Raw genomic sequence first — 21,064 nt, 5'->3', positions numbered from 1 at the left:
GCCCTTAGTAAAGATTGTTACTAATCTCCATAAGAAGACTCAGATTTTAGAAGGCACCGGTGTTTTCCGTAGTAAGGACCATCCTATCTCTTCTCTAGACGGTGCTTGGGGGGGGGGGGGGGTCATATATGCCAACCTAGTCGGTGTGTAGGAGTGTACGACACACCGCAAACCCTAGGTAGGTCTGCAGCGTTGGGCCAGCCATTTTCGCTTTTTCTGTTTTTTCGTATTTTTTCTTTCTTATTACTAGTGCTTCTATATTGTTTTTTCTTGATTTTTAAATCCGAACATTTTCTTAAAAGCAAAATTTTCAAGAATGTGGACATTTCATTTAAAAATCTGAAATTTGAAGATTTTTAGATTGAGCATTTTCGAATAGTGAACATTTTTTGAATTTGATATTTTCAAATTTTGAAAAAAAATAGATTGAACAACATTTTTCAAAAATCTTAATTTTTCAAAAAATTGAAGATTTTTAAGATTAAACATGTTTAAATTAAATAATTTTCAAATTTCAACTTTTTTAATAAATCACTTTAAAAATAAATTGTTCTCAAATTTGGAAAAATAAGAAAAACTGAAATAAAATAAATCCGAAAATAAACATAAAATAAAGGAAAAAGAATAAAACAAAGAACAAAAACAAATAGAAAGTAAATAGGTTGGGCTCTATACCCGATTAAGATGTGCGGTGCTTTTTTTTTTAGGGACGTGCGGTGTTCGGTAAGCACCGGCCTATCGGTGTACAGAATTCCCCGTGCTTAAGAGACAAAGAAAATTTGAGTACATGGGCTTCTAGGGGGCCGGATAATCATCTAAATGGGCCAGTAATGAGGGTTTCCTCGAGAAAACAGGATGGGCCGGGGAGGCGACGGACTGGTCTTTGCAGAAACAATTACTGTACTACTATTCTACTAACCCTTCGCAAACTCCCTAGTCGATCTACCGCCGCCGCCGCAACACCTCGGATCGCACGAAATCGCCGGACATGGCGACCACCGTTGGCCCCGATCTTCCACGCGACCGCATCAGCAACCTCCCGGAAAGCATCCTCGTCACCATCCTCTCCAGCCTCCGGATCGACGAAGCTGCGCGGTGTTCAATCCTCTGCTCTCGCTGGCGCCACCTCTTCCCGTCCACCCTGCTCGACTTCGAAGCATCCCCTAGCAGCCGCCGGATCAACCTCGTCAAGGCCGTCACCTCCATCCTCGCCGCCTACCCCGACGCGCCCATACGCTCCTTCAGGACGGGCTCCCTCTGCTTCGGCCCCGAGGACAAGGCGGCCCTCGACGGCTGGCTCCAGGATCTGTCGAACCGCGGGATCGAAGAACTCTTCCTCTGCTTCAAGTACACCGAGGAGGATAACCGGCGGCGGATCCCCAAGTCCCTCTTCGCCTGCTCCTCCCTGAAACGCCTGGACGCCTCTAACGGCGTCTTCCCTAGCACCACCGAGGCCGCCGCCGCGTCACTCGCCCGCCTCAAAGAGATCAACCTGTCCGACGTCAAGATCTCCGAGGACTCGCTCCAGTCCCTGATCTCGCAGTGCCCGGTGCTGGAGCGCCTGACGGTCAACTTTATGGGCAAGTTCGACCGCCTCCATCTCCGGTCTCGGAGCCTCAAGGTCCTGAGCAGCACCGGCAACTTCGAGGAGCTCTTCATCGACGACGCTCCCAACCTGGAGTACTTGCTTGGCAGGTTCATGCACCAAAGAAAGGTGCGCATCAAGGTCGTGCACGCGCCCAAGCTGGAGTTCTTAGCCCGCCTCGGCATGTCCAACACGATTGACATCGGAGAAACCAGCTTCATGGTAAACTTACTAATCGGGCAATCATAAGTCGACCATTCAAGTACTTATTAATCATTCAAATTGCTGAATATCCAGGAAGAATTAATCCATGTGAAGACCCTTATGCCAAGCGTAAAGACACTAAGCGTCAAGCTGAGCCACGATGAGAAGGGGTACATGGAGGAGGGGTACGTCGAATGGCTTATGCAACTGCTCAAGTTGTGCCCTTGCTTGGAGACGCTCTACATCAAAGTAAGTTGTTCTGCCTGGCCAAAACGAACACTGTTTATATCTATCTATGCAACACTAATCCATTAGGCATGTCTCCCCAAATTCCCGTTGAGTTTACCATGATTGAAATTCTTGTTTCAGTCAAGCAGTTGGTCACGGGCTTGTGATACCGCATCTGGGTCATGGGAGACGCAGAGATCCGTCCCTTGCATCGACAACCACCTACAGAAGGTGGTGATCGAAGTTTACCGGGGGCATGAGTGGCAGAGGGATATGGCCAAGTTCCTTCACGGGAGGAGCAGGTTCCTCAAGACCATGGAGTTCCACTGCATGGATGATGGCACTGGCACCAGAGAAGGTTTCGGCAAGCCTCCGAGTGAAGAATGGGTCAGGGAGCAGAAGGAGCTCCTTTGCCTTGACAGCCGGGCTGCAAGAGACACTCGTTTCCTCTTCTTCAAGCGTCAGCTGGTGGATAACCATCACGAAGTTTGCCACGATGAACGGTACCAGAGGGACTATTATCATGACCTGTATGATGTTTAATGAGTCGCATGCGGCATAGTTGGCGCGCTTAAATTACAACTTTGTAGTTAACATGCTTTAGTAATAGATATTTTTCAGAAGGCGAATTTGGTGTGGGTTTATTAGAGAGGCTTTTGTTTCGAAATTGAAAATTCGAGGCTGCCTGGGTCTTTTCTAGATGCCAAAGGGCAGGAAGCATATGCATACTTGTTTCTCAGAAAATTGTGTATGAGACCATTTTTATACTCAGATATTGACATCCAGGACATCAAGTAGAACAAATCATGAATCCTTCGTACCTGGTGCTTTACTGAAGTATTCTCCTATGCACTCCTTTTCTAGTACTTTGCTATGAGGTTGTATGCTTTTATTTCAGGACAAAACAGCCTTTAAAGTTCAAAGTGGGCATAACAGATAGCCCCAGACTCCATAGTAACATGTTTCAGGTCGTGCTAATTGTAAATGAGGTATGTCATACGAGCACCCTGCATCCGTGAACTTGATTTGACTGTCAGATATTCTCTTCAAAGAACCGAGAAGGCAAGCCACCGTCGTTCTCGATGTGGTACGTCTTGTCCTTGAAGGTTGCAATTCCTTCCTTCCCTGCAGAAGAAAGAAAACCGAGCTTTGAGACAACAAAGTACTTTCTGAATGAAATGCAATCAGCACTAACTTTCTGAATGCAGATAACTGTATGTAACTGAAGAAACTGAGTGGATGAATGAATCATCAGCGCTCACTTGATAACTGCTCTGCCTGATTGGGCTTGAGCCTCGCCGCGAACCCAAGACCGCTATAGTGGTAGATGACCGCCTTCTTGGCTTCCTCCGTGCTGCAGCAGAACAAGAAAACCTCGTTGATCAGGTGATCACATGTTGCAGGCCAAACAAAAGTCTCAACCAACCTTCCGAGGACGGAGGCGAGTAGTCGGGCGTCGTAGTCCGCCGAGTCGACATAGTCGGCGCGGCTGACGAAGACTATGTAGATGCCACAGTCGGAGGTATGCTCGTCGGCGCCAGGAGCCAAGGCTGGGGAAGGCGCGGCGGCAGGTGAGGGAAGGAAGACGTCGGAAGCGTCATCGCCGGCGCCTGCAGGGGCAATGGCGGAGAACACGGCGGTGGGCGAAGAAAGGAGGAGGAGAAGCAGCGACAGCAAAGTTGAGAGAGCGATCTCCATGGCTGCGTTCGAGAGTTCAGAGAAGGGATTCTGGGCTCTGGGAGTGGAATTCTTGCGCGGACCTAGGGATTATTTATGTGGCGACCATGGGTGATCCGCCAGTTACAAAACTCGGCCTTTACTTGGAGCATTTGGAAGTCGTAAATGCAAGCGTTTAAACTTACTCAGCTTACTTCAGGAGTATTACTATGCATACGGGTTTATGGGACGCACTTTGCTACAATAACGTCGTAGAGTGCTTGAAGAGACTCTTTCTCATCCGAAGTAACGCAGGCGGCAATGTACATTCCGTGCAAGTGTATGTGTTCCAAGACAAAACGCAAACAAGTTCGCCTCCTAATTTGACATCACTTTGCCCCTTCCAGCCCTTTCAAACTGGAAAGGGTTTACGGTATTCATAGAGGCCATTTCAATCCTTAGCGAGAGTTAGCAGTCCAAACCGGAATTTATGGATCATACATCACTCTGCCGACTCATGAGATCACAATCGGATGTTTTATTTCTTGTGGTTATTCAACATTCACATTCTAGCTAGTGGTTCTACCTGTGGTCATAACAAGGATATAGATCTTGGGTCCGAAATGATTCACACAATACTCTAGTACTCGTGATCCCAGATTTATGTTGATGGGATGATCAGACAGCATGTTAATTTAAACCATCCAAGGCAGAAAATAAATTTTACAATTCAGCCAGAACAGCATATGCTTAGTCTTTAGTGAGCGTTACATGTAGAGGAATAAAAGAGTGCAGGGAAAAGATAAGCACACCAATTCATCCTTTGTCTGTCTCGGTTATCAACTATGCAGCCTGTATACAATCAATAGTGGTGGCTGACAAAACTAGCAGACATATCAGCACCAAAGTATAAAATTTGCCAGTCTTGCACCAAAATGGAAGAGCATCTTAGAGCAACTCCATTGCACGACTACATAGCAGTTCACAGTCTCTTCCTCAACCTCCAAACAGCAGGACTAGACTGAGCTCACAGCTTCATCTTTCCGACTCCAAAAGAGAGCACTTGAACTGATTTATAGCTTCATCACAAACTCTTGGAGAAACATGGAAGTCTCAGTCTGCTTGTCTAATAGAGCAGTTGATTTACCCTGGTCAAGACCTATCGCCACACACACAAGCTGCATCTCTCTTCCAAATACATGTAACAGGTCGAGGCGCTATCCCAGCAAGTACGGAGCATCGGAATTAGTGGCGGTGTTATGTACAGTGGTATGTACAACTTCTGAGCAAGACATCAAATCTCGAAACCACCATTCAATTGCACAGATAATGATGGCCTTCCAATGTTGTTAAGGGGTGTTTCCAATGTGACTACTACTCCAGAACTACCAACTTGACCATTCCACTTAGATCGCCCAATCTGACATGTACAGGATCAGTTTAGAGACAAAACAGCAATCTAGTTTACTTACAAATGAACTACTACGATGTTACCAAAAAATCAAGCAGAGGCATTATTTTGATATGGAAAACTTACAGAAAGAGCAGTAAAAGCTGATGGATGTCTTGAGCAAGATACGCCACACATCACATTCAGTTCCTCCTTCAATGAATGGATAACCTCTGCTCGTACCCCAGGATCACTTCCTCCAAATGTAGGACATAAACTGTAGAACCAGATGCGTTAGATAAAAAAACATTAAGACAACAAAATTGCAATGATGTAACTACATATAGGATGAAAAATGACATTGACTATGGTAATTTGTCTCTTGAGGTTAAGGACAATAAAATAGAATTGAATACCCAGATGCCCACATTAACATATCTCTTAGGGCCAATGCCATCTAGCATAGGAAAGATATCTTGTGGTCCAGATTTCACCATCATTCACCCACAAAATTAGCATATAATTGTACTCTAGTGAGGAAAGAAACATAGCAGTAATACAAGGGTTGTGAATCAGCATCATCTCTACAGCTACAATAGGTGAACCAAACATTTACCAAAACTATTATCATCAGCAAGGAAAGGTCCCACCGCCATCACAAGAGCTAACATAGCTATTAGCTACTCTTTTTTCAAATGAAACGGCACACGCTTTTAGCATGTTATCAACAATCTTAATAGAGTGGAGAACTAGACCTATCGCAAAACAATTGGCATTCACATTTTACTCAATTAATTATAAAATGATAGGTCAAAAAGGAAGCAAGAAAAAGCTCCATGATTATTTAAATGTTTTTAGTTAATTACCTGACTTGTACGCTGGGCCTCACCATAAGACCAGATCTTTTCCATGCTAAGGCTTGTGTAACTCCGAGTGAAAGAGATTTGTCAGGCCATTGAAACATAGGAGTGAACCTTGTGCCGCGTTTGTTCTACAAAATAGACAAAAAGAAGAGTAAGATCAAAGAAAAACAACAAGCAAAATTAGTCTTGACCAATACTGAATGAACACAATAAAAGTTAATTAAGATTGAAGTTGGTTCATAATAACATACAAAGGTCATTGTAACAGAATAATCATACTCCCTCCAATAAATTTTTTAAGATACATGACTTTTCAGTTTCCTTTTGACAACGGTTTTCACCTATGGTATACAACAAATTTTGTAGAAGAACAAATGGCATGAAAGCATCTTGGAAGACAAATACAACACTATTATTTTTGCATGCCCAGCCTGTGTGCTTTCCCACATGTTAGTGGCCAAAGTTGCAAAACGTTTGACTATACACATATTTATGTGCCTTATATTTTGAAATAGTGGGAACACATACTAGATCCTGTATCAGACAAATAAAAAGTACTAGAATTAGTGGCCAAAGTTGCAAAACGTTTGACTATACACATATTTATGTGCCTTATATTTTGAAATAGTGGGAGCACATACTAGATCCTGTATCAGACAAATAAAAAGTACTAGAACAAGACTAGTCAGTCATGTGTGCAACTCCCTGTATGATAAAACGAACCCACTACAAAGAACATGAACTGACGGACAGCTTGTAGGCGAAGCTCACAACTCATTGGCATAGATGATTGCCTTACAGAACACACACAATCTTGTAGCAAAATTCTTAACTGCTAATGACAGGAACAAGTTGAAAGTACTGACCTTGCAAGAATAGCTCATCCTTGTTTCTCCTGGAAATTTCCCATGAGCTTGAAGCAACCCACCAAATAATGGAACAAAACCACTAGCTGTTATCCCCTCTCCAGCAACGTACGTTACTTGCCCATTAGGGAACTGTACATCCATGAAGGACTGTAATAAAAACAATTTCATTCTATTAGACAGACCCAACATTTGAACGAGCATCACTACTAAGATATATGTCTGTTGATAAATTTGGGAACAACGTTACAAGTTACACCGTCGTGAATAGCCAAGTTATTTAATAGACAGATAAGCCATTGCATTCCTTACCAGCACTGCTGACCACAAAAAAAATGCTAGCAGACTAATAGCGCATAAATATTGCTCCACTGGTAACTAAATTGAATAAATATCTAAATATTCAACTGCTGACTTTTTAAGCAAATAGCAAGGGAATGTGCAATTCCTGCATTTAAAGAACAGTGGCAGCACACATGCTTCGTCCCACAACTAAATTTAATCAATACCATTAGCACTAGACAATGGCGATATACATAATCAACTCACCCAACAATTAATAGCATATGAGAAAATTGTATTACCCAGACACCTCAATAAAAACAACATGTTCATACTTACGCAGGCTATTGGATTTAGACACATCATCGACATCATTAGCCATCTCCTCTGCTTCGACCAAATAGCTGGGCAGAGGGAATGTACTCCATTCTGCATATGAAACCCCTTTTCAGTAACGATTCAGGAAAAATAGTACAGATAATGAATGAATGGGTATAACATGTTGGGAGAAGGCAACAGAAAGGATGTAAGTACCTTGCGATCATAACCATACCACAGCAGGTGTTGCTTTGACAGATGAACAGGCAGTAGGAGGGTAGAGTCACGAACAAATAGCAAAGGCCCCAACTGAACAAGGTAGAGGGGTGAACTATCGTTTCCAGAAGTTGAACCGCTACGCGATGCCTCTAGCCTCCAGAGGTCTCCACGTGCAACAACAGAACTCTCAACGTCGTGGTTCCTGGTGCTGTATGTCGCTGACATATTTACGGTGCCCTGAATGTTAATCAAGAGAAGAGCCAAGTATTATGTTTTGCCATATTGGTATAATAGATGGCATGTGACGTGAAGTAGTAGGGACAATAAGATTCGCGTAATTCCAACAGATCTATTTCAACTAAATTTGAAGGTTTAGCTTACGTACATGGTAACATGATTGTAACTTTAATTGAGAAAAAGTAGTTGGCACAGAATCATGTTTACAAGTTGAGGTGACATATTAACCACAAAAGAGTTGAAACATGCGACGAGAATAGCCATACAAGCCAGTTACAGAGACATGTAAAGCAAGAACCAATGCGGAAGACAGAAAAACGCAATAACAACTCAGTACTTTGGGTAAGGAATGCGTGAAGTAAATAAGATGCCCATAATTCCAAGGAAATCAAACACATCTGAAGATTTAGCTCACTTACTCTAATCACGGTTGTAACTTTAATTGACTAGTAAAAAGTAGGTGCTAAAATATCACGCCTACACCCAAGTTGAGGTGCCATATCAAGCCCGGAATAGATGAAACATGTGACAAGAACAACTAGTTAGGCCAGAATTCAGTTAAAGTGACATGTAAAGCCCGAACCAATATGGAAGGCAGAGAACGGTAGCAGGGACAATAAGACGCCCATAATTCCAAGGAAATCGAACGCGTCTAAAAATCTGAAGGCTTAGCTCACGTACTCTAGCTACTATTGTGACTTATATCGACTAAAAAGCAGTTGCTACAAAATCATGTGTGCAAGTTGAGGTGCCATATAACCCCCGAAAGAGCAGAAACACTGGTGAGAGTAGCGAATTAGGCCAGAGCTCAGTTGAAGAGACATGTAAAACAAGCAACAACAATACGGGAGCAAAGAACAACTTCATCGCTAATAGAGCAACAATCTAGGAGTACTACTTTCGACGGGAGTTAACCTAAAGTAAGGCTGTGGGACGAAATTGAGCGCAAATCCATACATACATAGGATAAGCAGGAGCTGTGGATGATGGTGGTACCTTGGACTTCTTAAAGTTCCCGAGGGTTCCGATTTCGCAGCCGTATCCCTCGTCGTCCTCGTCCAAGTCGTCCCCGTTGGTAGAGCCGCTGACGCTCGACGCGGCGGCGCTTCCGGTGGCCGCGGCCGCGGCGGCGGCGGCGGCCTCGAGGGGGCACCTGTCGAGCGCGACGGCGTCGGCGGCGGGGGCGGGGGGAGAAGGCAGGTTGCTGCCGCGGGCGCCCCGGATCTGGGCGGGGCCGAGGAAGGGCACGGGCAGGCGGCGCACGGCGTGCTGCACGGCCCCGCCGACGGAGGTGCCGATCTCGACGCCCGCCTGGCCGAGCCTGCCGCCGATGTCGATGACGGAGGCGACGGCGACGGCGGCGGCGGGGAAGACGTCCTTGCCGCGGCGGGCGGCGCCGAAGGGTGCGGCGTGGAGGTCGAGGTCGAAGGGCATCGCCCGCTTGTGCGGGGCGGGCGGCCACGGGAACTGCGGCGGCGCGGCTTGGAGGAGGCCCGTGAAGCCCTGCGCGAGGCGGTCGGCGATGTCCTGGCCGTGGCGCTGCACGCCCTCCCACGCCTCGAAGGAGATCTCCATGGGGGAGGGTTCCGGCGGGATGGATTTGGATTTGGGTGGAGGTGGAGGAGGAGGCAAATGGAGGTGGGGAATGGGGAAAGGAGAGGGGAACGCCGACGCGTTGATTGTGTGATAATAATAGTGCTAGTGGTCGGGATTGGTGTGGGGGAAGGGGATAATGGGCTTGACCTGGTGGACGTGGATCCAGGGGCAGGACGGGATCACGGGCGCCGATTCGGCCGCGTGGCCTCGCTCCGCCGCTTCGGCTTACCGCGGCGGAGCGGATAAGAACGACCACGGCCGCGCCGCGACGAAACCGGGCACGCAAGCGCCAGCAACCGGGACCTGCTCCCGCTTCTCGGCTCGGTTTCACCCCTGTCTCCGGTTGGAAAGGGAAAAAAGTCTATCCGCTCGGTGAATTGTCTTGTCGGCGCGTACGTCTACGTCTCCGCTTAGTTTTGGTAGCTCGTGAAATTCGCGGCGATTTGCAAAAAATAACCCAAAAGTGAAAGAAAAGCACAGACCGACCCTCCAGCGAAACTATTTCACCCATCTAACCCTTTTGTGTGGCGCCCCGGCGCCACACACCCAGCCGACGTGGCGCCCTCGACGCTGCGCTGGCGCGCCGATCCGACGTGGCAGCTTGTGTGGCGCCCCTCCCATCGGCGCCACACATGCACTTGTAATTGCCCACAACATACTGTAAGACAAAGCGTCTGGGACTTAGCCGTTTTGAGGAGGCTGTTTGTGTGGCGCCGATGACACGGGCGCCACAGAGTGAGGTGTGGCGCCAATGCCACCGGCGCCACACAAACAGCCTCCTCAAAACGGCTAAGTCCCAGACTTCCGGAGCCCCTGGATGTGTTGGACATATAAGTTGCATCGTGTGGCACCGGCCTGAGGGGCGCCACACGTTAACTTGTGTTAAATACATGAAAATTCTTGCCTTAATTAAACAGTTTTCAACAGAACAATAGCAATTTCATACACATAGAACATACACATAGCACACATCATAGATCACATCTTAGCACATAGATTCAAACAACACGTAGCAATAGAGACATGGTTCGAAATGACATAGGATTCACAACACGATATTTAAGAAGATAGAGTTCACAACACTAGCAAATGCATCTATCCTCCGCGACGTCCCCTCCTTGAGGGCTGCTTCCGGACGGCCAACCTTTTCGTCCGCTGCCGTGGCTGTTGCTCCTGCTCCTGCTGCTCCTGATGCCCCTGCTCCTCCTCCTCCTCCTCCTCTGAAGATAACGGCTCGTCGTTCCTCATCTTTCTCAAAGTTGATCTCCGCGGCGGCGTCTCATCCTCCTCAATGACAACCTTCTTTCCTCGGTTGACATAATCGTCCGGAGTGTATCGTTTAGGAGCGTTGCCCCGTGGCTTCAACTTTTAAGCAGACCGTTTGGCTTTGTTCTTGCCTTGACTCAGGATGGTGTCGTCCGCAGGAATCTTCACAAACATGAACACATGACATTACAAAAAGTTGAAACTAGTAAGCACAGGTTTGAGTGGTAACAAAATAGTCCAAACCTCCGCTTCTTCAGAAGAGGATGTAGCCGCAATTTCGGTGTCGCGGCAACCTAGCAAGTTGGCTAACCGCCGCATCTTTCGTGCCGTGTTCTGCGTCATGGAAGTCATGGTTACAAAGGCACCCGAACACAGTAGCTCACATTGCCAATGTTGGTGACCATACCTTAATGAAATGCCGCATCGGTCCGATAGGCTTGTCATCTGTATGGCTCTGATCCCAAACATTCTCGCACTCCTCAGCTGTTTTTTGGATCTCGGATCGCTGCGACAAACATATTATACAAATTTTGAGCGATCACATGCCAATGTAGATGACGTACTAGCTAACGAGAGAATACATTACCACGAAGTTCAGCTCGGAAGCAATAGAAGTCGATCTTCCTCTGCGAGCAAAGGTGTCGTGCTGGCTTTGCGCAAGCTCATTGAACTCGATGGGGTCGTACAAGATGTCGTCATCATACGCGGGTTTCACTAGCTCGATACGCGTGCTTTCATGAAACCATTGGAGATAGTTGTTGAAAGCTGCCAAGTCGTGGGGGACAATCTCCACATCGCCAGCATTCCGTACCGCTTCCAAACAGTGTTGGAACGCTGTGACGTGGCCTCTATGATGGACAGGCCAATCTGTGATCTTCCTCTGCTGCTTCCTATCAAGCCTGGAAGAATCAACAAGTTACATACTATCTCTTCAATCAACAAGCTTTCATCCCATGATTCAAAAAGTTTACCTATGAAGCGCGTGGTCCGTGTCTTGCCACTGAGGTGGGCACTCCTGATACAGCCCAAACTGCCTCATCACTCTATGCGGCTGGTGGTACTCAACAAGCCACATGCATATGAGTGGGCAGCGCATACGCCAGAAACGCGCCTCCTCAAGGCACTTGGGGTTGAGGTCAGCCATCCCCGCGCCAATACGGTAGTACGTACCATATGGCTCCCAATCCACCTGCAACATACAAATATTTCGGAATTGGACTAAAATATGAAGACCCCATTGCAAAAGAGTGATGGATTAAAATCGGTTACCTGCTCAGCGGTAAGAGTATCCAACTCCTCAGTGTAGTGCCTGTACATGATCTTTGGGTCGCTCGTCATCTCCGAGACATTGTCCCAAAGATATGCCCAAGTCGGCTCCCGATCAAGGTTGTGCCGGTAATGAGGCCATGGTCTCGCTGTGAGTATCCTGGGCTGGCCAACTGATAGGCGGTCCCAGCTCCATACGGAAAGTAGGAGCAAGCATCCAACAATACCGCCGCTCCCAGTCCTGCTCCCAGTCCCGCGACAAGCTTCGTCCAACTGCTCCACATTTGGTTAGGACTTTGTCTAGCACACTACTATAGGAAAATAGTAAATAGAACAAATCATCACCTGCCGGTAGAGGTAGGCAAGTGCCGCTGTTCCCCAACTCCACCGGCGCTCCAACACCGTAAGCGCCTTGAGCCAACACCAATGGGCCAACTTCCCACCACTGTCAGCAAAGAGAGTCCTCGATAACATGTACCACAAGTACACTCGGGTGTACGTCCTGATAGTGTCACGCTCGGCCCCTTCCGGCAGGAGTTCTCCGAAGTTAGTCCGTATCCAAGCGAAAGGTGCGCCGGCGGGAGCTATCTCCTTTGGATTTGCTGGCGCCGGAGGAGCCATGCCAATAAGGTTCGCCATCTGCTCGCGCCACCCATCACAAGCTGTGTTCATACACAGTGGCTCGCCCTGAATAGGCAGTCCAAGTATCATTGAGACATCCTGAAGAGTAGGGGTCATCTCGCCGGCCCTCAAGTGGAAGGTGTGCGTCTCCGGCCTCCACCGGTCGACAAGGGCGGTGAGTGCCGCGGCGTTCATGTTCAGCCCCCCCCCCCCCCCCGGCTTACAAGCGTGATGAACGGGAGAAGACCGGTGGGCTGGATGAACTCCGTGTACCTCTCGTCATACGGCATATCTACCGTGCCATGGTACCGAATCTTCAAAGCGTGAAGATCCGTTCCCCTCTCCGTCATATGAACAGCCCGGTGATTCCTGTCATACTCTTGATCCAGGAGCCACACCATCCTACATGTTTACACAAATACAACATATTATGAGCAACACATACATGAGAATATATCCAAATAAGCCATCACAAATACGTACATATACATTCATATCTAGGGATAGAACACCATATGAGTTATTCCTTCACATACACATTCCTGAAATTTGATGCCTAGGGTTCCTCCACAAATCTAGGATACATACATATCTAGGGTTTCTACACATACATAGCCATTTCAAACATCTTTGGATACAATGCATACAATCTAGCAAAATTTAACATCTATGGTTCAAACACATGCATACAATCTATGGTTCCAACAAAACTATGGTTCAAATCTATGGTTCAAACACATGCATACAAATCTATGGTTCAAACACAACCAACATTTCCAATCTAGGCAAAATGGCCAAATCGAATTAAACCGGAGCAAATCTTGCATGAATCGAAGGGGAACGAAGGGGAATACCTTGAGGATTGTATGGGGATGGATTTGGCCGGCCAGATCTGTCCAATCCGTGGAGGATTTGGTGGGGGGCGGCGGAGAGACGGCCGACGGCGGCGGTTGGAGGAGAGAAAGAGAGGAGAGAAAGAGAGGGTCGGGCTGGGGGCGGGCTCGGGCGCCACACTTAAGTGGATGTGTGGCGCCCGTGGCATCGGCGCCACACATATTACTGTGGCGCCCGTGGCGTCGGCGCCACACATACAGGCTCGCCAAAACGGCTAAGTCCCAGACGTCCGGAGCCCCTGGATGTTTTCGACCGAAAATTCGATATAAGCTGGCATGTGTGGCGCCGATGGGAGGGGCGCCACACAAGCTGCCACGTCGGATCGGCGCGCCAGCGCAGCGTCGAGGGCGCCACGTCGGTTGGGTGTGTGGCGCCGGCAGGAGGGGCGCCACACAGGCATGTGTGGCGCCGTTGTGCGGGGCGCCACACAAAAGGGTTAGATGGGTGAAATAGTTTCGCCGGAGGGTCAGTCTGTGCTTTTCTTTCGCTTTTGGGTTATTTTTGTGCAAATCGCCGAAATTCGCGTCTCGGGGAGATATCAGTTTCGTATATTTTGGTTACATGTTTTGTAACCCAAGCAAGCCAAAAGAAGACTATTTGGTTGTCACTCTTAAGTGGCACTACACTAACATTTTTACAAGTGGTGAGGTTACCAGTATAAATATAATGCTCCTAGCTCATATGGATAGTACACGATATACTACATAGTTCACTTGTATCATTAACTAACACTTAGCAGCTCGCTTCCACGGTGCTCCCGGTGGCTTCTCCACGAATAGAGAAATTCGTCATCACCTCACAACACGGGTGGTCGAAGATGATCACTCGCTACTCGATCGGGTTGGTCTTCTTTGGTCTATCCGCTCCGTGAATTGTGTTGTCGGCGCGTACATATAGGTCTCCGGTTGGAGCATCTCAGCGGAGTCAGTAAACTCGGCAAAACGAAAAATAACTACTAATTTATAGGTTTAGTTTAGAAAATGGCGCTGATCAGTCACCGCAACCGAGTCAAAACCGCTGAAAAGTTTTTAGGCCGAGACTGAAAACCCAACTCGGCATGTATTTGTTGGGGCTGAAGGGCTAACTGAACACCAACCCTTACTCGTGGCGCGCTGAAAATTTCAGCTCGAGCTAACTGCTTCCGCCGGTACAGTCGCCGAAATCCAACTAAATTCGCCGGAATCCAACCAAATTCCGGCGAGCTCGCGACGGCGGGCGGCGGTGGGTGCTCCCTTGGCCGGCCGGGGAGAGCTCCAGGGAAGAAAAGAAATATGGGGAAAAGGAAACAAGCCTGACAGGTGGATCTATTTGGTATATTTAGGGAAAATGCTGTTTTATAGTTTTCGTTTACGGGCTCTGTTTTGCGCCAGCTATTTTTCGACCCGTAAACATGAGTTCGGTACACTGAACTCCAGGTTTTCAATTCGTATTTTTATGGGCTCTGCTACAGATGCTCTTAGCTTGGTAGCTCCTCAGAGTTTTTCCTCGTCTTGGACGTATTAGTTTTCTAGGGCGGTGCAATTGGTGCTCATAACTTTTGCTCGTATTTATGGAAAATGGCATCATGGATGTTGTACGCATTTTGCTGGACGATTTCGCAAACCTCAAAACCATTTTTCGGTTGCCCGTATACGCATTTTAAGGAGACGATTTATACTGTACGTATGTGCTAAGAGCATCTCTAGCAGAGCCCGTATAAAGTGGAACTGAAAAAACGGAGTTCGGTCTCCTAAATTTTTCCGTTTCAATGTTTTTAGTCGCCGCACAGAATAGAAACCGAAAACGCGAACTGAAAAACAGAAATCAAAAGTCGCGGAAAATTTTGTTGGGATGATCCTTGCGAAATGAAAGGGATTTTTGCTCTGATCGAACTACATTGGAACATAATTTACAATAGCAACCAAAGTACTTAACTAACCTAATCCACCGCGCTAATTTGACCCTAAAAACTACTAAATTAGCCCTGGGATTTGTCACCGGGGCTTTGCTAGTGGCGGAGGAGGGTTTTTTGGCTCGCCGGAGGCGCCTAGGCGAGGACGAGCGCGGCCACCTCCAACGCAGCCACTTCCGACGAGCTCCTGCAGGTGAGAGGCGGCCCGTCTTCCTCGTCGTCGTCGTTGCCGTCGCCTTGCGGCGGAAGAGCCGGCAGCGGCGGACTGCACGCGTCGCCCGGCGGCGCCTCGGCTTCCCCCTCGTCCGTCTCCGAGCGTGCAGATCGACGCGCGAACCTACGCGGCCACTTGCGGGCCTCGCGCTTCCAATCTCCGTCGGAGCGCGACCGCCTCGCGCGGCCCGCCTCCGACTGCACAACCGACGGACGCGGTGGCGACTTTTCGCCGCTGATTCGGCCCCTCCCCTACCGACGCGTCTTAAGCGGCCCATTTGCGGTGGGTGGGGTGGTGGCGGCGGAACGGAGATGCCGACGGCGGACTAATTCGTCGCCGGAGGTAGAGCGGCGGCAGGGGCGGCGGGGGAGTAGGGTTTTGGAACCCAACTCGGCCCTGCGCCCTGTATAAATACGGGACGGCCGCGCAGTTTCTCGGGGGGGGGGGGGGGGGGGAGGGGCGAACTCGTTATACGAGCCAGGCCGCGAGTTCGGGCTACATTCTGGACCAGTTTTACCCCAAACCCTATTATCATCGTAATTTTTTTTATTTCGGTCCATTTTTCGGGCTCTGCTAGAGATGCTTCAAACTTGGTCTAAAGCTCTCGGCCGTGTCCTTTTGCTCGTTTTGGGTTCCGGCTTGAGGCCCTGAGCTAAAAGTTTGTAGTCGTGGTCGTGTAGATAGCTGCCGTGTTTGGCTCGGAATCCCACCGGATCGGGTAGGCAATTTGGTACCTGTCACGCATAGTCCGTGCAAAGCTCCCAGCCTCGCCGGAATTAGGAGCGCGTATTCCCGTGTCTTGCCCCTTTCGCGCAGGTGACGCCATGGCCATGGCGGCATGGCGTGTACGTGCACGTACCCGTATGTTGCACCGCTTCCTTATTAGCTCTTGGTAGCTAATCACGGAGCAACTTTGTCCAGAAAGGACCTCTTTATAATTTGCTTTTGTTCCTGCACTTTTCTGTAAGATCGTGGATTGAATATCATCTTCCTTTTCCCAGCAAAAAAACTATCCATGAAACCATAAACTCCGTTGCTTCTTGATCAGCTCTCATTAAGTGCGGATGGGAAAGGAGCTACCGTGCGCGGTTAAGTGCGATCTAAGCAAAATCAGCAATGATCCTTTGGCTAAGGCGACGTCGACGCGGCGCTTCCTGTTTTGCGCTGCAGTTGGTCGAGAGAGAGAGACCCAGATAACCTAACCTAATGTCGACCGAAGATAATGGATCTTTATTCTGCGATGGACGTTGACGAGTTAGATGGCATGGCTACTTTGTTTTCTTGTAGAGCCAAATGAGCTTACAGGACGCGGCTCCTAACGCATAAACTAGGGTTCACGTCTGATGCCATCGACTACTAAACATATATTTAACGCGATCGTGATTACCTAACAAAGAGAAGGATAGAACGCAACCAAATTTATTAAAGTTCGGTCGCTTTCTCTCCCTCTAGTCACTGGCAATGCTGCTGCCAAATACGGGACCCAATACTCGCCGGCTACGGAACGGCATACATATTTTTTTGTCTATCTTTTGGACAATGTGTTGCATCATTTCGCGCGTTACTTTTTCCGTGAGATACTTTGGTCTACCATTTCCGGTGTGGCGTATTAAGCTTGTGGATTTCTAACCATTAGAAGACAAAATGGCATTAAAAGCTTGTTAGGCCGGAGTTGGAAGATCTTCTCCCCCCTCCGACGGAACAAGTGGTGTACCATCTTACTCCTCCGATCATCCTCTCGAGTTGCCTCAACAACATGAACAAATTGAAAAGAGACGAATGGCATGGTTCTAATGGAAGGGCACAACTACGATTTGCACTACAGGAATAGCGCAAGGCGCCAACGGCGGAAACACTCGGCGTAGCCACATTGGGTCGTCGGCGTTGGCGTTAGCGTAGCTTCTCAGCGAAGGTCCTCTTTTACGTGGTCTGTATACGCCGACGGCCACACCGTCCGCGTCTAGATCCTCGGCGCAGGCCACGCCGTCCGTTAAGTTCAAAATTTTCTCATTTTTTTTTATCAATTTTTAAAATTACACTCATCGTCAAACTTCCTAATTTGGTCACCCATCCTCACACTACTCCAACCCTAGCACGCTTAACATTTTTGTTCCTTTCAGTTGAGCTTCCATGAAGAAACCGAAACATTGCTGATAATATTATCATATCAATTCTATTAACCATTAGACCGTGATATCACAACTATTTATTATTTTGAAATTTAAACAATAATTTAAATAAACATCAGTGGTTAAGTAATAATAATCATGCAATTATTATTATTTTAAAAAAAATAAAAAATCCTGAATTTCCTGCAAAAACTAAAATCTTCCTACTTTCATATTTTCCATTTGAAATTTTGAGAATCTAAAAAATGCCAATCGGGTAAATCCCGATGAATTCGGATGTAAATTTTTTCCACGATCATTTCAATATATTATACATTTTTTCCTGGCGTCGTATGCAAAAGTTAATGCCATTTTACTGAGAAATAATTTTTTTGCCATAAAAGGTAAAAATTCAAATTTGTTAATTTCCCCTAATAGTACATGAATCTCAAACGATTTTTTTTATCATTTTCTGTCATTCAGTTGAAACTTAAAAAGGCGATCCACGGGGGGTGGGGGGTGCGTGGAGGTAAAAAAGTTGAAGGCTCCGCCGAGTGTAGCCGTCAACGTAGATTAAAAAAAAAGGAGGATACTATGCCGAGGGCAGCCCTCGGTGTAGCTCTGACATCGTGACAGCGTCGTCACACAGCCTGGCCATAGAGGGGCGCATGCCCAGGTGAAAGATCGAGATGTCGCCTAGAGGGGGGGGTGAATAGGCAATTACAAACTCTTGCGGATTTGTCTTGTAAGAATGCGGAATTAAACTATCGTTTAGTTTACAAGCACAAACCCTAAATATGCTAAGCTCAACTAGGTGTAACAATAGCAACTAGAGCTAAGCAAGATATGCACAAGATATATGTAGCACAAGTGATAGCAAGATATATGTACTTCAAGCACGATGGCTATCACAAGGAAAGAGAGCTCGGGTATAGAAATAACCGAGGCACGCGGAGACGAGGATGTATTCCCGTGTTCCCTTGCTTTGCAACAAGGTACGTCACGTTTGGAGGAGTGGAGGTCCCACGAAGGATTCCCCGCGCCACGAAGGCTCACCCTATTCTCCGAACCACACCCACGAAGGATTATGGCCCTTTCCTTATGGTTAGCTTTTCCTCCGCTCCGGAGATGGCAAGCTCCACAACCACTTCACAAGCTCCACGAAGGAGAAGTCCGGGCCTCTTCACAATCTTCTTGAAGAGATCACCGGAGCACCAATCACCAAGCCAACTAGGAGGTCACCCTCCAAGAGTAACAAGCTCACGGTCTCTCACTCGAACAAATCGTGGTGGAGAGCTCAACACTATGCAATGATGCAAAGCAAGAACACCGGAGGTGTTCAAGTCCTTCACACTCAAATCCCACCAAAGCAACGAATGCTAGGATGAGATTGGAGAGGAAGAACAAGGGGGAAAGTCAACCAAAGACTCCAAGATCTAGATCCCAAGAGTTTCCCTCACTTAGAGAAGAAATCGATCGGTGGAAGTGTAGATCTAGATCTCCTCTCTCAAATCCTCAAATATGAGCAAGAATGATTGGAGGAATCAAGTGACATAGGCATCCCAAATGGGCCTGCCGAAGATAGTACCCGGGGTTTATTGAAGGCCCACTACCCGAAGAATAAGAAGATTCGGAAGCCCAAGATATATTAAGGAAAGTTGAGTTGTAATAGGAAGTGTTATTTGTAATCTGGCGGGATGAGTTAGAAACCGTCCCGGACTCTGTAGCTTGTATAGCACGAATCCCTCGGCTCCACCTCCTATATAAAGGGGGAGTCGAGGGACGGAGAGATAATCGAATCATTGTTACAAACCCTAGTTTTCATAATCGTCGAGTACTTTTCGGCTGAAACCTTCGAGATCTACTTGCCCTCTACTTCCAACTAAACCCTAGCCTACAATCCATAGGCATTGACAAGTTGATACCTTGTCAATTGGCGCCGTCTGTGGGAACTAGAGGCGTAAGGATCTGATCTCGATGGCACGTTCAAGATCTTCGACATCGTCAACCGCAAGCAACACAATGGATCGAGGTAAACAGATCGCTGCTGGTCTTGTCAATTTTGTTCCTCACCCTCCCGTTTGGATGCATATGCGTATCTGGCGGAACCCATGGAGATGACGTTCGGAAGGTTTCACTTTCGCGTCGAGAAGGAGGGATCGTATCGTGTCGAGATTCCGATTTCGTCGGGATCGACGGCGGTCGATTACGATTTTTCAAGCTATACATCATCAACCGAGTCAGGAGATGAAGAAACTTCGTCGACACGCTACATCAGCACCAGAGCAAGAGAGAAACTCGCCAAGATCTTCAACGACATGTCGTTTGAGTCATCTGCGGACTCATATATAAGCGATGGCTCAAGCGCTGTCGACAGTTACGACTTCATCGACAAATCTATCACAGTGGGCGAGGTTTCCATCAATCTCAACGATGGTATCGCCAAACCCAACGTAGATCTGAATACAAAATATCATCAGATTTACGCCATTGAAGATCAAGAGGAAACGTCAGAGGCTTTCGACGATCTGGGAAATCCATACGTCGATCCCTCCAATCTGCGACAAGGTCTGGGCAATAAGTACGTCGGGTCGCAGCCACGAGACAGAGTTTCGCTTTCACAAGCGGCGTGGGACAGAGCCACGAGAGCTATGAACGGTTCAGAACCAATGGCCACCACAGCCACACCAGAGGAATTGCAAGCATATCAATATAGGCTCGCACGAGCTGCAAGAGAATTGGAGAAACAGACAGCCGAGTTAAACAGAAGAAAGGAGGCAGCTTCTGCATCTAGCAGAAGGAGGGCAGATCTAAGTCGACAACCTAGAACTTCGGGTGACAGCCACAGGGAGGCGCGGAACAGAGCAAGATCAAGGTTGCAACATATACCCGAAGCAGAAAGAGAGCACTTGGTCCAAAACCTCGACATGTCCTTCATGTCGATAGATACAAGAGGAAACATCATCCCCAAGACACCAGAGGCTGGGTATATGGCGACACTGATACGTCTCCGACGTATCGATAATTTCTTATGTTCCATGCCACATTATTGATGTTATCTACATGTTTTATGCACACTTTATGTCATATTCGTGCATTTTCTGGAACTAACCTATTAACAAGATGCCGAAGTGCCAGTTCCTGTTTTCTGCTGTTTTTGGTTTCAGAAATCCTAGTAAAGAAATATTCTCGGAATCGGACGAAATCAACGCCAAAGATCTTAGAATCCCCGGAAGCATCCAGAACACACCAGAGAGGTCAGAGGGGGGCCACAGGCCCACCAAACTATAGGCTGGCGCGGCCAGAGGGGGGGCCGCGCCGCCCTATGGTGTGGGCCCCCCAGAAGCCCTCCTGCGCCGC

General features: G+C 47.7%; 3 protein-coding genes across 3 annotated transcripts; 1 reads left to right on the top strand and 2 right to left on the bottom strand.

Moving 5' to 3' along the window:
• The first annotated feature begins 922 nt into the window (after nucleotides 1-922).
• LOC127344607 (F-box/LRR-repeat protein At4g14103) lies at nucleotides 923-2,849 on the top strand. Its single transcript, XM_051370917.1, has 3 exons — nucleotides 923-1,807; nucleotides 1,883-2,038; nucleotides 2,159-2,849. Exons 1-3 carry the CDS (start codon nucleotides 989-991, stop codon nucleotides 2,558-2,560), a joined length of 1,377 nt encoding a protein of 458 aa, XP_051226877.1. The 5' UTR covers nucleotides 923-988; the 3' UTR covers nucleotides 2,561-2,849.
• LOC127344608 (uncharacterized) lies at nucleotides 2,646-4,226 on the bottom strand. The gene is made up of 3 exons (XM_051370918.2): nucleotides 3,444-4,226; nucleotides 3,280-3,371; nucleotides 2,646-3,142 (listed from the first exon to the last, which is right to left on the bottom strand). Exons 1-3 carry the CDS (start codon nucleotides 3,713-3,715, stop codon nucleotides 3,051-3,053), a joined length of 456 nt encoding a protein of 151 aa, XP_051226878.1. The 5' UTR covers nucleotides 3,716-4,226; the 3' UTR covers nucleotides 2,646-3,050.
• Nucleotides 4,227-4,363: 137 nt separating this feature from the next.
• Nucleotides 4,364-9,518, bottom strand: LOC127344606 (uncharacterized). Its single transcript, XM_051370916.2, has 7 exons — nucleotides 8,845-9,518; nucleotides 7,609-7,848; nucleotides 7,414-7,503; nucleotides 6,793-6,942; nucleotides 5,930-6,054; nucleotides 5,211-5,340; nucleotides 4,364-5,093 (listed from the first exon to the last, which is right to left on the bottom strand). The coding sequence occupies exons 1-7, from the start codon at nucleotides 9,421-9,423 to the stop codon at nucleotides 4,968-4,970; spliced, it is 1,440 nt and encodes a 479-aa protein (XP_051226876.1). The 5' UTR covers nucleotides 9,424-9,518; the 3' UTR covers nucleotides 4,364-4,967.
• Between the last annotated feature and the right edge of the window lie 11,546 nt (nucleotides 9,519-21,064).

The sequence above is a fragment of the Lolium perenne genome, chromosome 3 (genome assembly GCF_019359855.2).
Source record: "Lolium perenne isolate Kyuss_39 chromosome 3, Kyuss_2.0, whole genome shotgun sequence".
Taxonomy (NCBI): Eukaryota; Viridiplantae; Streptophyta; class Magnoliopsida; order Poales; family Poaceae; genus Lolium; species Lolium perenne.
The sequence above is the reverse complement of the archived record's forward strand: the minus strand, read 5'-3'. Positions and strand labels throughout refer to the sequence as shown.

Coding starts and splice junctions, on each gene's coding strand:
- LOC127344607 (XM_051370917.1), top strand. CDS start 989: ATGGCGACCACCGTTGGCCCCGATCTTCCACGCGACCGCATCAGCAAC. Junction 1,808..1,882: donor TCGGAGAAACCAGCTTCATG/GTAAACTTACTA, acceptor CTGAATATCCAG/GAAGAATTAATCCATGTGAA. Junction 2,039..2,158: donor TGGAGACGCTCTACATCAAA/GTAAGTTGTTCT, acceptor TTCTTGTTTCAG/TCAAGCAGTTGGTCACGGGC.
- LOC127344608 (XM_051370918.2), bottom strand. CDS start 3,715: ATGGAGATCGCTCTCTCAACTTTGCTGTCGCTGCTTCTCCTCCTCCTT. Junction 3,372..3,443: donor CTCGCCTCCGTCCTCGGAAG/GTTGGTTGAGAC, acceptor GTTCTGCTGCAG/CACGGAGGAAGCCAAGAAGG. Junction 3,143..3,279: donor TCAGGCAGAGCAGTTATCAA/GTGAGCGCTGAT, acceptor TTTCTTCTGCAG/GGAAGGAAGGAATTGCAACC.
- LOC127344606 (XM_051370916.2), bottom strand. CDS start 9,423: ATGGAGATCTCCTTCGAGGCGTGGGAGGGCGTGCAGCGCCACGGCCAG. Junction 7,849..8,844: donor GGAACTTTAAGAAGTCCAAG/GTACCACCATCA, acceptor ATTAACATTCAG/GGCACCGTAAATATGTCAGC. Junction 5,341..5,929: donor AGGCCCAGCGTACAAGTCAG/GTAATTAACTAA, acceptor CTGGTTCTACAG/TTTATGTCCTACATTTGGAG.